This window comes from Amphiura filiformis, chromosome 13, assembly GCF_039555335.1.
Source record: "Amphiura filiformis chromosome 13, Afil_fr2py, whole genome shotgun sequence".
Classification (NCBI taxonomy): domain Eukaryota; kingdom Metazoa; phylum Echinodermata; class Ophiuroidea; order Amphilepidida; family Amphiuridae; genus Amphiura; species Amphiura filiformis.
In genome coordinates, this window is record NC_092640.1 from 11,264,733 (window position 1) to 11,282,651 (window position 17,919).

The 17,919-nt window shown below is 34.6% G+C and overlaps 1 protein-coding gene across 1 annotated transcript; it reads right to left on the bottom strand.

Moving 5' to 3' along the window:
* Window positions 1-9,828: 9,828 nt before the first annotated feature.
* On the bottom strand, window positions 9,829-16,205 carry LOC140167409 (cytochrome P450 2U1-like). Its single transcript, XM_072190716.1, has 2 exons — window positions 15,806-16,205; window positions 9,829-10,805 (listed from the first exon to the last, which is right to left on the bottom strand). Exons 1-2 carry the CDS (start codon window positions 16,203-16,205, stop codon window positions 9,829-9,831), a joined length of 1,377 nt encoding a protein of 458 aa, XP_072046817.1.
* Window positions 16,206-17,919: the final 1,714 nt, after the last annotated feature.

Sequence of the window (17,919 nt, forward strand, 5' to 3'; positions counted from 1 at the left end):
TTATAGGTCGTGCGGTTCTTGAGTTATGTTGTAAAGAGGGCTGAAACAACAACACTTTTGTAAAACGTACGTAACTCATTAAGAACAATAAATTAAGCAAGTTTTCAAAGTATATGATTTGTAGAATGAACTTTTGCAAAACACCAAAGTATTATTTTTCAATAATATATTGATTCAGATAATGAAAATCTATTTTTTGGCTGCTTCGACCAACAATACCTCGTATACCCTTAAACATGTTATAAACACACGTTTTGGATTCGATATTTGAAAAACATTTTATATGAAAATAAAACCACCACAATAACATGCATTTTAAAAGTGTTGTCAAAATGTTATTGTAAATTTGGCCAACATGTTTGCAAAATATTCTGTCAACACTTAATAAAATTATGTTAGAATGTTTTGCATTAAGTTGTCACTAACCATAAAGTAGTGGTAGGATTGAGTGAACAATACTAATTTAAGGGCATTGATTCCTAAATATTTGAATATTGGTATAGTAGATTTTAATGATGAAATTATGCATATTATTATTTTATTAGCTAATTAATCACTTTGGTGTTCTATTTACCCCATATCAGATCCACTTGGGGTGAATTGAACAAAGTTGACTGACTTTAAATAATATATATAACTTGATAATTTTTTTAATTTGTTATGTTTAAATAATAAATTATAGATATAAATTCAAGGTAGATTAGGTCCCATTAACTTTTTTTACCTGAAAACAATCAATATTTGTTATATAGCAAGAGAAAGTGCACTATTTTACCATGATTATAAAAAAAACCTTGAAAACAAATATATTGTTCTTATTCTTTTGTTTAGCCACAAAATATATATGTTAAATAAAATATTATGTTTTCTTTTAAAGGTAAATATGTTGTATCATGCTCGAGTCTCTGATTAAAGTGTATAGTATAAATTTGTTTTCCCAAATCGCTTTCCCAGCAAACACAAAAAATGTTTTAAAACATTATTATTAGGTATACGATGTATTGTTGGTCGAAGCAGCCAAAACAAAAAGTAGTTCGCAGCATCTTGCAAATGGTAGTGAGCTTTAGCAAAAATTACATTGCTCAATTCGTAGCGAGCGTGTAGAAGAATTCAAATATCACAGATATACTTTTATAGGTCGTGCGGTTCTTGAGTTATGTTGTAAAGAGGGCTGAAACAACAACACTTTTGTAAAACGTACGTAACTCATTAAGAACAATAAATTAAGCAAGTTTTCAAAGTATATGATTTGTAGAATGAACTTTTGCAAAACACCAAAGTATTATTTTTCAATAATATATTGATTCAGATAATGAAAATCTATTTTTGGCTGCTTCGACCAACAATACCTCGTATACCCTTAAACATGTTATAAACACACGTTTTGGATTCGATATTTGAAAAACATTTTATATGAAAATAAAACCACCACAATAACATGCATTTTAAAAGTGTTGTCAAAATGTTATTGTAAATTTGGCCAACATGTTTGCAAAATATTCTGTCAACACTTAATAAAATTATGTTAGAATGTTTTGCATTAAGTTGTCAAAAATGTTTTCTGAATGTTGTTAAAACTTTTTATACCCTTTATATGACCCGACATTTACACATTTTCTGTAAAACGTTTTTTGTTTACTGGGTAGCAATGGTGTTCAATAAAGTGATGTTTTAATAATGTCTTTTGTTGACAGTTTTTGCCCTTAAAGCTTAAGTTTGTGCGGGGACAGGGATGCTTTTGGACACAGAGAGGGCAAAACATGATGTGGGGTATATGAAATTATATGGATACTAAGAATTTCCTCAATCAACAAAATCGGGCAACATTATACCGAGTGTTCTATTTACCCCCCCCTGCCTTGCGTTTTGTTTCATGGGTTTACTTGATATTGGAGCGGAAGGAAAGCTGAAGGTTGTCACTAACCATAAAGTAGTGGTAGGATTGAGTGAACAATACTAATTTAAGGGCATTGATTCCTAAATATTTGAATATTGGTATAGTAGATTTTAATGATGAAATTATGCATATTATTATTTTATTAGCTAATTAATCACTTTGGTGTTCTATTTACCCCATATCAGATCCACTTGGGGTGAATTGAACAAAGTTGACTGACTTTAAATAATATATATAACTTGATAATTTTTTTAATTTGTTAATTGGTTTAAATAATAAATTATAGATATAAATTCAAGGTAGATTAGGTCCCATTAACTTTTTTTACCTGAAAACAATCAATATTTGTTATATATCAAGAGAAAGTGCACTATTTTACCATGATTATAAAAAAAACCTTGAAAACAAATATATTGTTCTTATTCTTTTGTTTAGCCACAAAATATATATGTTAAATAAAATATTATGTTTTCTTTTAAAGGTAAATATGATTAATGTGTAAATAACATGAACATATTACTAAGTGTAAATATACGGATAAGGGAGAAAGCAATCACTCAGCATGTTTTTTCTTTTTTGAGGGCACACATTTGAAAAAATACCATAACGCCAATTTTGAGGTCGCTATTGGATTAACACATAATCATGAAAACTTCACAAACAATTCTAAATTTGTTATGTGGTGTCAAAGCAAAATTATCTTACTCTAAAACCGTCGGGGTTTGACAAAGTACCCCACTGCAAGTATGTTAATTTTCCATTTGTAATTGGTAACCGTGTATTTTGAACCCGGTGGGGGCACTTCAATATGAAATGGATATAGGTGTAGGGCTGGCACTTTCGCACCAAGGGGCATTCGGTGAGAGCAAAATGTAAAAAAAAGGGGGCCTTGGGTGAGAGCATGATTTTTGGCATTCGGTGAGAGCAAAATGTAAAAAATATGGGGTCATTGGGTGAGAACATGACTTTTTTTAAAAATGGAATCTTTGGGTGAGAGCCGAAACAGCGCCAAAAAAACCTCGAAAATCGAATTTCTAGTTCTAAATGGCTTCAAATTTCATTGTTTTTTCAAAATAAGTTGCTGTTTAAATTGAACTTGTAAGGGTCTTTGGGTGACAGATGAAATAGAAAAATATGGGGTCTTCGGGTGACAGCATGTGTTCGTAAAACAATATATGGGGTCTTTGGGTGACAGCGATGCTGAAAAGGGGGTCTTAACAGCCCTACATACGCGTCACCTCCAAAGTTGAAGTGCCCCCCCGGATTTTGAATGGGGCTGTCAGCCCTGTATCTTCGCCAGCCTCGTACGTCACGTGTTGCGCTTCCTATGCCGCCTGACAAAAAAGGTTCAAACATTGCATAACAATAACATATTAAATGCAAACATTTAGCAAGATAATTCCCGTGTCTTTATTATTTGTTTGAAACCTTTCCCAAACGTTCGTTCTCTTCTGGGGATTCACTAGATTTGTTGCAGGGGTCGGGTCAGGGTAAAATGTAGGGGTCCAAAGTGAGCTTAAACGTACCATGTTTACAACTCCGGGGGATTGTGGATTAGGACATATTAAACGGTGGTATGAGTAATACTGATACAACATAACTTTAAAAAACGTGCTTTTTAGTAGTTTTACCTTGTTTAATGGTATAATTATAAATATTTTGCATAATACGCTGATGGAGCAGGTTGGCCCTCCAGTTTGGAGTAAGTCCGCCCGGGGAAGATATAGGGCGAACATGCCCCATCCTCAAAAGGGCGAACGTGCCCCTTGAGCACATTTTTGTGTTTTCTTCAGGGTATGCAAAATACAAATCGAATAAGGAGTTTATAACTGCATTAAATCTTTGACAAATCCCATATGTTCCCAATACAGATTTCCATTAAAACCATCTGTATTTATGTATCAATGATAATACAACATTATTAATGCAAGAAATTTTTTTTTGGCTGCAGTTCGATGAACACGTCCCTATATGTCGCGTAGCTAATATGAGAAGTTTATAATGACCTATGTCACCTAATTTTGCCATCACCAAATTCCCTGATAGCCGTAGTGCTGAGAAACAAGGGGTGGGCGAACCTGCCCCTAGGGCGAAAACTCCCCGCTCTCCCCTACAGAACATCCTTTGCCTATTTCAAATTTATTTTATTTGTTTATAATTCTTGGTCTGTTATTCTTAATATTTATTTAGTTTATTTATCTATATATTTATCTATAATATTTATTTATTGTTTGTTAGCTTGTTTGTTTCTTGGTGACCGTGTTGGTTTGTTAGTGGTGGTGTTTGTTTATATGTTTGTTTATTTATGTGTGTGCAAAGATATAGGGGTATGGGATGTGTCATGACTTACATTAAAATATGTTTTCATTCAAAGTATAGCCTACTTATTCAAACAAGTTAATTTGTTTTTTTGCTGGTGACCTGAACCAAAGTTAGATTTTGTTTACAAAATAAGTATTTAAAAATATTTTGTGTTTGTGTAACACTGAAGGTTAATTTTGATTGATATTGCAATTTTGGAAAAAAAGGCTAATATTATAAATCTACACATTTAATGTTATTAATTTCATTTTGCTTGTTGCAGACGTACATATAGGCATATCAACAGTATAATTTTGAAACAAAAAGTTTTATGAATGGGCTACAGGTAACAGAAAACAATTTTTGTTAAAACAATGTATCTAAAAATTCCAAAGGGCATAAATAAAAATTTGAAATTTTATCTATGGGCCTGGTGTGCGTAAGGCTAAGCCATACAGGGAGCTGCGGCAGCGCTCCCTTAACCCCCCCCAAAAAAAAAACCACAGAGGTTAAGGTCTGCTTATTGTTCCTTTTATTATTTTTGTAAATGATCTGCCTGATAGTGTTATATGTAAAACAGTAATGTATGCTGATGATACTTCATTGCTTGTTAGCTCATCAGATCCTTTATGTCTTCAAAACAGTCTCAATCTTAACATGTGTAAAATTGCCAGCTGGTTTAAAAAGAACCACCTCACTTTGAATATCAGCAAAACTAAATTGATGCTTTTTGGTACCCCTCAAAATCTTAGTAAGTACCAAAATATTTCTTTAATTTATGAGGGTGAGACTATTGAGAGAGTTGACAACTTCAAATATCTTGGAATTATTTTTGATAGTCACATGACTTGGTCACATCATATAGATTTAATTGCTTCCAACGTTTCTAAACGTTGTGGTGTTATTCGTCGCGTGAAATATTATCTTCCAAATTATATTCTCAAAAAACTTGCTGATTCTCTTGTCATGCCACATTTTGATTATTGCAGTCATGTTTGGTCCAACTGTTCACTTAATCTGTCAAGTAAGTTACAAATTCTCTTGAACAACCTTGCCAGAATTATTCTTTCTGCTGATATCAGAACTAATATTGATTCAATGATGTCTTCTCTCAAGTGGCTTAAACTAGATAAAAGGTGGAATAATCATATTCTTATTATGTTATTTAAATGCCTTACTGGCAGAGCTCCTGATTATCTTTGTTCCAAATTTTCATTTACCAAATTCACTCATGATCATGTCACAAGAGGTTCTTCCTCCAATTCACTTGTTGTTCCTCAATTTAACAATAACTCTGGTAAGAGATTGTTTCAGGCGAGAGCAGCAAATCTGTGGAATAGTTCTGTTGATGTTGACACTCGCACTAATTATATTTCCTTGAGCCTAAGTGAATTCAAATCAAGAGCTCTCACAATCCACACTGTTCATTGATTTTCCTATTTTTCATGATTCTTGTAATTTATTTATACATTGTAATATGGTATTGCATATTTTTCTTGTAATATTTGTGTAATAAATGTATTTAAGTGAATTACACCTGTACATGTATGTCACAGGGCCTCCAAGAATAGCAGTGCTTTTACACTGAAGGAGCTACCCTGTATAAAGAAAGTTGAAATAAATAAATAAATAAATGTACCAATAAAAAGGTCCAAAAGTAGGAGAAAAACATTGACAAAAGGTCCACCCAGGTTTTTGGTGATAGACATTCAAAAGGTCCAAAAAGGGCAATTTGTAGATGGTTTTGGGTCCACATATCTGCCCAAGTATAGTTTTAATTTAAAAAAGGTCCACTTTTTGGACATACTGACACCCCCCCAATAAATCCTGCATATTTGCCTGGCCTTCACCAACTTTTACAAGCCCAAACTCAACTTCAGAATATTATGGTTATTTTTGTTTGTTTGTTTGAAAATGAACCAAATTTTCAAGGACTATTCAGGCCTTTTTAGGTTTGAAAAATTATTTATAACATTCACTACACACATGATTTTTCCTTTTTAATATCTGATTGCATATATCTCTGTCTTCCATATTTAAATTTCAATAGTTTCTTTGTTAATACTTTTGAAGAGATGATGATAAATATTGATTTCAAAACTGCCCAAAATAAACATGTAGTTTGCAGCTGTATGAAATTGAGTCTGAAAGGCATTTAAAACCTAATTTGAATATGCCTGCAAATAAGTTTATAGGCCACTGTAGGCCTACTCACATACCAAGATTTATACCAAAAACCCCGGCCAAAAACATGAAAACACGCGAACGACACTTTGCAGGAAGTCGGCAACAACAACAACAACAATACTTAATTAAAATTAACAATTTTCATCAAAATCATACTCAATTTAAACTCATACTTTTATGTGGTAATTTGCTAAACATTAATTTTAAAATGTTAAATAATGTACACAACTGTTTTTTTAATGATGACTTTGACTCTCAGGATTTTTAGACGTATACATGTATTTCTCAGAGTCAGAGTATAACATTAACAGTTTACAGTTAGGGTATATTCATAGCAAATATCACTATGTTCTTTGTAGATTTGTACACATGTTACTTATTTACTTCATCAGATAATTATTTAATTAATAAAATATGTGTAATTGTTATGACACTAATATTCTTGTTCAAGTTTATTTTAAATTTCCTAAATAGTAAATATGTACTGTGTCACAGTAGTAGTAGCAAGTTATGCCTAGTAGCTAGTACTAGAGCTAAAGAGAGTTCAAACTTAGGGGCGCACCATTAGATTTCCAGGGGGGGCATGGGAGTTTTTGAAGAAAAAAAAACTTTGCCCACTAGTGAGAAAAAAAAAAAAACTTTGCCCCCTAGTGAGACAAAAAAAAAAATTTTGCCTCACTGATGAGTAAAAAAAAAATTTCACCCACCCAACTTTGTATTAAAATGTACATTAAAATTGAAAAAAAATAACTTCGCCGCCGAAGGCGGCTAAAAAAAAAAATTCGGTGCTCTTGGAGGCGAAAAAAAAAAAATTCCGCCGCCTTCGGCGGCGAAAAAAAAAATTCTGCCTGACCCAAACTCCCATGCCCCCCTGAGAATCTAATGGTGCGTCCCTTACCACTTTTAGTTACTAAGGTCAAATAGGGCGAGCTAGGGGCAGAGGTTAATGGCATTGGCAGAATTCTTGCACTGCTATTAAAGCTAAAGGTGCACTGGTGTATTTAGAGTATCAATAATTATTAAACACATTCTAATATTGTTTTGAAAACCACATAAATAGGAGTGAATCAGGTGTTTAAAACATAATGCCTTCTCTGTGTTCAATGTATTACAAATTATTTACATGAAAAAAGACTAGTATAAATCTAAAAATGCAACAATTAAGTGGCAAAATCAATCACATTCGCTTTCTAGCCATGAAGATTTGTGTTAAAAAGGTTGTGTTCGTCATCTATTATTTAGTTTTATTACTTTTATTTTAGGTATAGCTCAGTATACTAGCACTAATGACATATTAGGCCTATGTTTATAAAATAAAATAGCTTACAATACAATTTTTAATGAAATGTTATGTCAATTTGAAGTTGAACATAATGCATAAAATGATAAACTATGAGTTTCTTATTTGCAAATGTGCATGTCTTGCATGATAATATTTATAAACAGTAGGCCTAAAATAATCGCAGGTCGATATACTTCCCTGAGTAAAGGTCTGTAACTGTGGGCCTTGATGCTTTTTCATTAGCGTTCCATCAATTGCTCAATACATCTTTTTTGATTTTGTTTGTTTATTTGTTTCTTGGGCAATAAACAATATTAAAATTAAAATAAAACAAATGAAGTTACTAATTCCCATCTTGAAAGTGAAACATATTTGTAAACAAATGTTTTAAAATGTTACATATCTTTGGGTTTTCAGGAATTCCTATGTAAAAAGTGATTTTCATGGATGCCATCTTTGGGTATTTGGGATTTCCCAGAGTAATCGCAGCAAATTGTGGTAAATTCCCATGGAAAAAGGAAACTGATCTTGATTTTGTCATCTTTGGTCTTTGGAAATCCCACTATTATATATGAGAGCCTTGGGAAATCCCACATGGTTTTGTGAATTCACCCATGGGAAATCCCACATTAAAAATTGTTTTTAAGCATGTCATCTTTGGGGGGAGTGTGGATAATATCTGGAATAGCCCATTGGTACTCATCATTGACAAGACTGCCACATACAAAATGCAGGATAATATTAACCTAATTGCAAATTCAATGTTATTAAAGGTAAAAAATGGTCATTTCAAGAGGACAAGAGGATCTAGTCAACGTGGAACCCGGATGCACGTGGAACCCGGATGTGGAAGAACAGGTTTTTCATTAAACATCAAAACTGATGGGAACCAATCATTTTGATACGACCTGTATAGACTCGTTGATTGCCTGGCGCCGATAGTTTGAGTTGCTTCTGTTCTGATTACTTGTTTTCAAAACCATTTAAAAAACAGACAAATACGTTCAAAAGGCAGAATATTTATATGCCAATTTGTATAATGTGCAATTTTAACTCCATATGCACACTATATACTACTACCTGACTTACAGTGAGTAACCGAGTAACCAATCAAAAATAATAGAGCTTTTTTTAAATCTCTAATAAGCTTGACCCCAAACTCTTCTTACAATATCTCCGATTGGCTCAATACATCATATATAGCCCTCCTTGTAACCATTGAAAATAATTCTTAGAAGTCGGTAATTCAGATTGTGTACATTGGTAATTTGGCAAACGCGTCACATTTGGCCACCAAATTGAATAAAACAACAAGTACATGTAAAGCTGGATATGTAAGCTTTACCTTGTTGTTAATAACATTTGCGTCAACCTACAAGTTTTAATACAAATTAGTTGTTTTTGGTTGCACATGTCTTTTTTGGGACAGGTAATAATATAGGATATAACGCAAATTAACAGCACTTTCAATAACGCTCAATAACACAAATATCGTAAGGATGCGGCGTTAAAATTCCCCCTGGTTTAGGTTGTATATTAATACTTCCCATCCCTGGAGGTTTCTCGAAGCTGTATCGATGCATGAGATGAGTGTAAAAGATGAACAGTTCCATTCGGCCTAGGTGTTCTCCCAGACATACACGTTTACCTACCGATGAACAAAAGACACAGTCATAACGTAGTTGTACAAAGACCAAAATAATTCCACATACTGTCGAGAATATAAGACTGCTAATAGAGATTGAAAAAATCATAAAAAGGACAATAAAGTACGGTGAAACAGCTAACATTTTCATTTACTCATTTTTGAAAACAAATGTTTTTGCCAAACAACATAAATAAGTGACAGAACAACGTATGTTTCCAAATTTTACGTTGTGAAATTATGATGACGCATATATTTAGTATTTTATTTTGCATTGCTTACGAAATTCTAACTTTAAAATGTGATTTTACTCTTTACCTGCACCGAAGATCATGTTTTCTGGAATCTTCATGACTTGACCATTTTCATCTAGGAATCGCTCGGGTTTGAAGTCATCTGGGTCATGCCATATTAAAGAATCCCGTGTAACATTTCTTACGAGTCACTTAATATGACTCAAGGCCAAAAACACCTTTGTACAGCCCCTTACGAAATTCTAACTAGTAAAATGTGTTTTTACTCTTTACCTGCACCGAAGATCATGTTTTCTGGACTTTTCATGACTTGTCCATTCTCATCTAGGAATCGCTCGGGTTTGAAGTCATCTGGATCCTGCCAAAATGAAGAGTCCCGTGTAACACTGTAAAGACTAGGTTGAACAAAGCAGCCTTTAGGAATGGTAAACCCTTGACAATCAGTATCTTCCTTGGTGTATCGTGGATGAGCTAGATTTGAGATGATACCGAAACGCTGAATTTCGTTGATAACCGCTACTGTGTAGGGTAGATCGGGTTTATCCGTCAACTTGGGCAAACTATCTCGTCCAACAACTGAGTCCATTTCTAAATGTACTTGTTTTTGTACGTTAGGATACATCAGCATGTATAATAAAGCCCATCGTAACGTGGTCGAAGTCGTCTCTGTTCCGGCCATGAAGAAGTCATGAACCACCGCAAGTAGTTCTATATCGCTCAAATAAGTGTTCGTTCCTTGGTCTTTCTTCGTCTGCATCTCCTTCAGATAAACATCGATATAATCCCGCATGTTTTCATTATCTAATGTATCACGATGTTTATCCACTATTTCCTTCAATTTACGACGAACTGATATAATGATCGGCATCGGTCCTTTGGGGAAGATCGGGATCGAAGTCAGATAAGATACAAGTCTTGGTGACATCATACGTAACAGATTAAAACTAACTTTTTGGTCTGCTTCTTCTAGCGAATGCAGCAATGTTTTGAATTCCGGATCATCGTATTCAAACCTCTTTCCAAAGACAACAGAACATATGACATTTGACACAGCATTCGACAAGATGTGCGTAGGATCAAAAGGTTTACCCTGTAGCGAGCTGATTTCTTTCATGAGGTATTCACTTTCTGTAGCAATCTGGTGTTCGAAACTTCTTTTTCCCACTCCAAATGACCGCAGGACAGTCGAGGAAAATCTGCGATGTTCTTGCCATAATTCCCCTGTCGAATTTAGAACGCCTGTAAAATGCACACAATAATGTAGATATTATAGAGGCAAGAAACCCACTAAAAGGATACAGAGTCATTTAGCATTTTGTTTCGAAAAGAAAAATATTTGCAACATTTACACAATTTTCACTTGAAGCCATTTAAAAGGATACAGTCATTTAGCATTTTATTTCGACCAGAAACTCTTTATAGTGATTTTGTTTTAAATACCATCACACAATTTTGCTCAATATGAATAATACACCACTTTGATCAAATGGAATCCATATATATTTGCTCGACTTTTCACTTGCTTTGTGTTTTTCGGCAGAAATGGTATTAAGAATATCGTGGCTACCCGCTGCACCGCTAGACTCGATGAATATATTAGTCCAGAGCCTAAATTATACTGTCAGCATTGTCATATATGTTTTCTGGGGGGAGAGGGGAGGGTCATAAAATATTGACCTATTTTGACAGTATTTGAGACATTTAGGTAAATCATTATATGGACAATAAAACATAACGGTCCGATAATAGATCCTTGTGGTACACCTCTTAGCCTACACCTGTTATTTTTTATGTTCAATACAATGTTTACAATAGAGGAATAATGAATAACAAAATGTGTCACTATTGGTGCTACAAGTTTGATAAGTGTAGCAGAAATATTGTCACATCCTGATGCTTTATTAAAATCTTGTATTAGAAAGTTTATCAAAACATGTTCAAAATTCAACGTGAAGGCATTAACAGTACTTAAGTATTTGATTTATTATAATTATGATTAATTAGGTCCACGTACTTGCCTACTATTCGCCGTAGAAGTGATGATGTAAACAGAATTAACTACCATAGCAATAGATGAATACAATTTTTGAATATATCGCCGTGCACTACAAGCAGGTTGCACTCATCACCTGTGTATGTCTGCAATCATAGATTGAATACAATACCGTTCTTTATCAGAGATACTAGTCTTTAGGGGGTTGTCATTTTCTTCGGAAGGGGGGGGTCATGAATAAACTGGGGGTCATAGAATTTTTAGATCAAGTATAGGGGGGTTATATTTTTTTAACACCCAAAATAGGGGGGTTATAGAATTATTAAAGGTCAGGTCTATTGCAAAAACAATTTTATCTCTATTCGGAGAGAATAATTATTACATTATGACACTCGTTGCAATTTTTTATGCGTATTTCTCCTGAAAAAAGAGAAATTGTGTGGGTAAACTTCGGGTTCGTACGGGTTCTTTCCCCGTTTGAAGCGAAATTAATTTTCAAGGCAGCGGGCTATGACGTAAGGAAATGAAGCGGACACTATCATGCTCTCATTTACTTGTGTGACAAGTTTGACATAAGCAACAATGAGTTGTACTATTATTTACCATAACGATGCCGCATAACAATATGCAGACTATTGTTCTCATTTCGGAAACAAAACCCACACAGTATTGTTACTATGCGTTTGCTTTGTAATATTTCAACCAACTGAAACTATAATAACTATAGATTGCAATATTGCACAGGGAAATCAGATACATGAGTTTGTGGACTTGTTGGTCGAAGCAGCCAAAAAAATCGATTTTCATTATCTGAATCAATATATTATTGAAAAATAACACTTTGGTGTTTTGCAAAAGTTCATTCTACAAATAATATACTTTGAAAACTTGCTTAATTTATTGTTGTTAATGAGTTATGTACGTTTCACAAAAGTGTTGTTGTTTCAGCCCTCTTTACAACATAACTCAAGAACCACAGGACCTACAAAAGTATATCTGTGATATTTGAATTCTTCTACACGCTCGCTATGAATTGAGCAATGCAATTTTTGCTAAAGCTCACTGCCATTCGCAAGATGCTGTGAACTACATTTTTTGTTGCTGCTTCGACCAACAATACATCGTATACCCTTAACACGGTTTATATGCTAGTTTCTAATTGATCACCGTGTTCTAAGCTCAAATTATTTATTTTTTAGGCCTAATATTTCTCATGATATTGATATACATATGAATTGTAATATCACAATTTACTAATATATAAAAAAAGAAGCGGCTGATTTTATCCATATGTTTAAAAATATGTAATACTTAATTTAGAGGTTTTTTCTATGAACAACAACAGTATACGTTCTGTCCATTGAGAGCGTTTATAGTCTCTTTTCTCAAAGCGAACACATCTCATTTCATGACATCACCTTTTTTCTAGGCCAAATCTGTCTCGTTCGAAGGAACTCACCGCTTAAGTTGGTTTTTGCGGAATATCAATTTTAAACGTCTTATTTTCTCAAAAAAGTCATTTTCATTGTCCTTATAATATTAGCTTGCCAATGATATGATGTTGTTTTTGCAATCGACCTGCCCTTTAAGGGCTGCAGCCGGCTGGTGACTCAAGATTTTCGCGCGCGCAATCAAAATGTGCGCACAATCTTTCGTTATATAATGGAAAATTTTTGCTCGCTCCCCGCGCCTTCTTTACACACACAATCAGATTTTAACGCACTCCGCACACTTTCTTCGTACTTTTGATGCGCTCCTCGCCTTTGTTCCAGCAATGAATTATTTGTCTTGAGTCTATGTAGGCTGAAGGGGGTCATAAAAATTTTCGACCCAAGATAGGGGGGTAGTAAAAAAAATTTGCCCACGATAAGGGGGTGTCATAACAAAATTTACTCCGGTCACCGACATATTCATGACCCCCCGCCGAAGAAAATGACACCCCCTTACAGGTGCTAGTGATCAGCATGATATGCATATTCTATAGAATTAAGATCCAGGTCTTTATCCCTGTTCTTTGACATCTATGGTTCAATGCAGAGGTGGTGCCGCCTGAATGTTAAGTTGTAGTGCCGGTGATATATTCAAAAACTGTATTCATCTAAATACGCCGTAGAAGTGACGTAGGATTAACTACCATAGCAATAGAAGAATACAAGTTTGACTATATCACCCTGCACTACAACATTCACACGGTACCGATGCATTGAACCATAGACATGATAGATGTCAAAGAAAGGCTGATCACCCACACCTGTAAGATTAGTATCTTTGAAAAGAGCAGTATTGTATTGTATTCAATCTATGTTTGCTGACATACACAGGTGATTAGTTTGATCTGCTTGTAGTGCAGGGCGATCTATTAAAAATTGTATTCATCTATTGCTATGGTAGTTAATCCGATTATGACGTCACCTCTACGGCGTATTGCTATGGTAGTTAATCCTGTTACATCATCGATTGTCACTTCTACGGCGAATTAACATGTTACGTTATACACTCAATCGAATTCCTTTCATGAATGTTTATTATTAAATTACATATGTGACGCAATCAAGCAAAATCAGTCGGAACTCGGAGATATTAAATTTTCAGTTTCTTATAGGATAGTAAAAACCATTTACAAAGTTGGATTTTGCAGAAAACCCCATTAAAATTAAACAACCAGTTCCAAAGATATGAGCAATTAAAGAGTTTTCTAAACAAGAGGAAAGGGAAATACGAGGGGCAGTCAGTATGTTTTAAGAGTTGACTCGTGACGTAACATGTGGATTGTTTTCATGGCATTTCTCAATGATTACATAAACACTGTACCTTTGTCTTTCAAACAACACATGTAAAAATTATATCACACACATGATTACGTAACAGCGTTAGCATAAAATCAATGGTCTAGAGTCACCTGGTGAAATTGAGTCGTTTTTGTTAAGGGAAATAAGAGGCTGAAATGAGGTATTGTTGTATTTTCTATATTTTCTCGGGAATTAAAGAATGGAGAATGCTGCCTTTTGGAACAGTAATAGAACACAAACTACCAGTTCATTAAACCATGTTTGTTGGGCTGTAAAGGTTTTAGTTTATTTAAAATGCGTGGTCAAATATGTCTTATTTTTGACAAAAACAAGGCTTTTCTTTCTATAAAAATCTTGATATTGCCAAAAATAACAAACGTGGAAATTTAAGTTTTTTTGCCAGTTCTGTTGACTAATCTCCAAACATTAAAACGGGAGTCTCCCTAAAAAATATTTGTATCCGTGATTAAAATATAACTGTTATTCTACCATTGTTACATTTATACAAAAAGTAGTGGTACAGAGAGAGAGGCCATCGTTTGAATGAGAAATTTATTTTAAAACTTTTCTGTTCATTTCAGGTTGAGATCATCCATAAAAATTCATATGAATATTTAAATTAAAATTTTCATAGCATTTTGTAATATTTTAGGCCCTATTTACATGGAATTTTGCAATTTTCGTGCATTTCCACCATGTTGTATCGGTCATCCTACCTACGCATGCGCAGATTGTTGTTTGGTTTGCACCAGTTATCATCGCTCTGAGTACCAGCTCTCACACGTGACCAGTCATTATATTTTAGTCTGTTTCATTTTGGAGATAATTAATGTCATTTGTAATAACTGCTTTTTCGTTTTCGCCATTTTTGCAGAATAATTTTGCTTCCATTCAAGCCCTAAAGTTGTTGAAGTTTCCAGACGTCCCATTTCCACCAAAATTTAATGGCAAGTCTCATATTTTACCAAATCCAAACTCAGGACCTAGTGTTTATACCTGCCCAAAACTAGTCACATGCACCTTGTACTTTTGCTGTTCTCGGACATTTTAAACACGTGTCTTTGCTGTAATTTAAAAGGCCCGCCTTTTTGCGTGATTTGGCAGTGTCCCTAGTCTATTGATTTTATGCTAATGCTGTTACGTAATCATGTGTATGATATAATTTTTACATGTGTTGTTTGAAAGACAAAGGTACAGTGTTTATGTAATCATTGAGAAATGCCATGAAAATAATCCACATATGACGTCACGACTCAACTCTTAAAACATACTGACTGCCCCTCGTAGTTCATTTGTTTGGCTATATCTCAAAATCAATATTTCCGAGTTCCGACTGATTTTGCTTGATCGCATCATGGCATCACGTATTTTGTCATGCCAAGTTCTTGAATTGGTAATAGCAACAACTCGAACATTGCAGAAATGTCATCTCTACAAAATATTAAACTGATGCCTACCTGCGCCATTCAATAGTTCTATAGGACTTTCTGAATGAGAAATCGGTGGTCGCTGGTCAAACTTCGGACTCGTTAAAGTTTCATAGACCGCCTTATGCCCAGTGACGAGTACCACGGTCATACCAAATGGCAATGGTATGTAACAAACAGGCCCATATTTGTCAGAAAGATGTGTAACAGAATGGTAAATACTTCTTGTCTTGAAACCGACAATTATAAGTTGTGGTAAGCAGCCGATGATTGGCCAAGACATAGGACCTGGCGGCAGATTTCTGAGCTTATCCCGATAATAACGTGCAATCCATGACATCAAGAGAAAGACTAACAACCCAATGAGTATTGTACGAATGTCTGTAAGTATAGTAGACACCACACTCAACAGATTTTCTACTTCAGCCATTTTGGCCCCGTTAACTTTTACCAGTTGAACACTGACATGTGCATTGACCTTTGAATTTAACCATGCACTGTAAACTTGACCCAGTTCCCTGCTTGACCGAACCAAACTGCACAGAATAGTAGCTTTATTCGGGCCTTTATTTTTATTTTTAACTATAATTTTTGACACAGAAGGCACATAATCAGCAGAATGCTGTTCTTCCCTGGGGTTACCAGCTGTTACGGAAATAAATTGCATACTGCAATAAAAAGATAAAACAAACAAATAAGCATTTAAAATATCAAGTGGATAATTTACAGGTACAACAGCTTACAACAATCAAGATAAAGTAAAATATTTAAACACATAATAATAATAATATGATTTAAGACTAACTGCAGTGTGCACAATATCAGGCAAAAATTATTACTCTGCATGGACCTCTATTACAGTCATAGTATAGAGGTCTTTTAAGGTTACACAAAGAAACGTATAAAAAACGTATAAAAGACGTATAAAGTTGTTCTCTAAAACAGATTTCTCAGTAATCAAATATCGCAGCGAGTGAAATGTTGGTGCATTGGATGTAGCTTAACATTATTTTTGTGTGTTTATACAAATGTTTAGAATAAATTTGAAAAACCTTCATTTAAATCCTTTTTACGCACCATGTTCACAAGATCAAAAACGCGTTCCATGACGGTTTTTTTTTCAAATGTGCGCCCCGTATAAAACCACGCCGAGTGATTGTTTTCTTCTTTTTTGTATTGTACTACAAATCGATCAAAGAAATAATGTTGCCATGGGGAAGAAAGAACCAAATACAGTACCGATTCAATTTTAAAAGCCCGTTTTGGGGGAACATTTTCGAGAATCTTGCACGAGAAAAGCTGTTTTGTTACATTATCGATATCTTGCTTGTGGAACGTTAATTTTGACATCTAACTAGCTACATTATTTCTCAACTGTCTGTCGATTACGCTACCATTTGATTTTCATTCCAAATTGAAGCTACTTTTGCAAACAAGGCGGTTCTCGAACCACGAGTCTCGCCTGCTTTCGTGACCGCCTGCTTTTGCGATTTGGTAGAGGTAAATGAATTTGGCGGTTATCGGCTGAGCACGATTAAATTTGGCTTTAAATGTTGACTGTACCCACCAAGTTTCATGCCCATATGACAGTTTTTACTAATTTGACCTGAGATGACCCCTGGTGACTTCGAAATGACCTTCCAAAAATTTGGTTTTAAATGTTGACTGCCCACCAAGTTTCATGCCCATACGACAGTTTTTACTAATTTGACCTCAAATGACCCCTGGTGACCCCGAAATGACCTTTCAAAAATGTGGCTTTAAATGTTGACTGTACCCACCAAGTTTCATGCCCATCCGACAGTTTTTACTAATTTGACCTCAGATGACCCCTGGTGACCCCGAAATGACCTTCCAAAAATGTGGCTTTAAATGTTGACTGTACCCACCAAGTTTCATGCCCATACGACTGTTTTTACTAATTTGACCTCAGATGACCCCTGGTGACCTCGAAATGACCTTCCAAAATTTTAACTTTAAATGTTGACTGTACCCACCAAGTTTCATGCCCATACGACAGTTTCTACTAATTTGACCTCAGATGACCCCTAGATGACCTCAGTGACCTTGACCCACTAACCAATAAAAACCGGTTCTGTCTCGGGTCAAGATACACCCACCCACAAAGTTTGAGGAACGTGCGA

Excerpts from the sequence above, each read along its gene's own strand:
- LOC140167409 (XM_072190716.1), bottom strand. The coding sequence starts at position 16,205 with ATGGCTGAAGTAGAAAATCTGTTGAGTGTGGTGTCTACTATACTTACA. Across the intron at positions 10,806-15,805 it reads AGAACTATTGAATGGCGCAG|GCGTTCTAAATTCGACAGGG; the intron begins GTAGGCATCAGT and ends TGCATTTTACAG.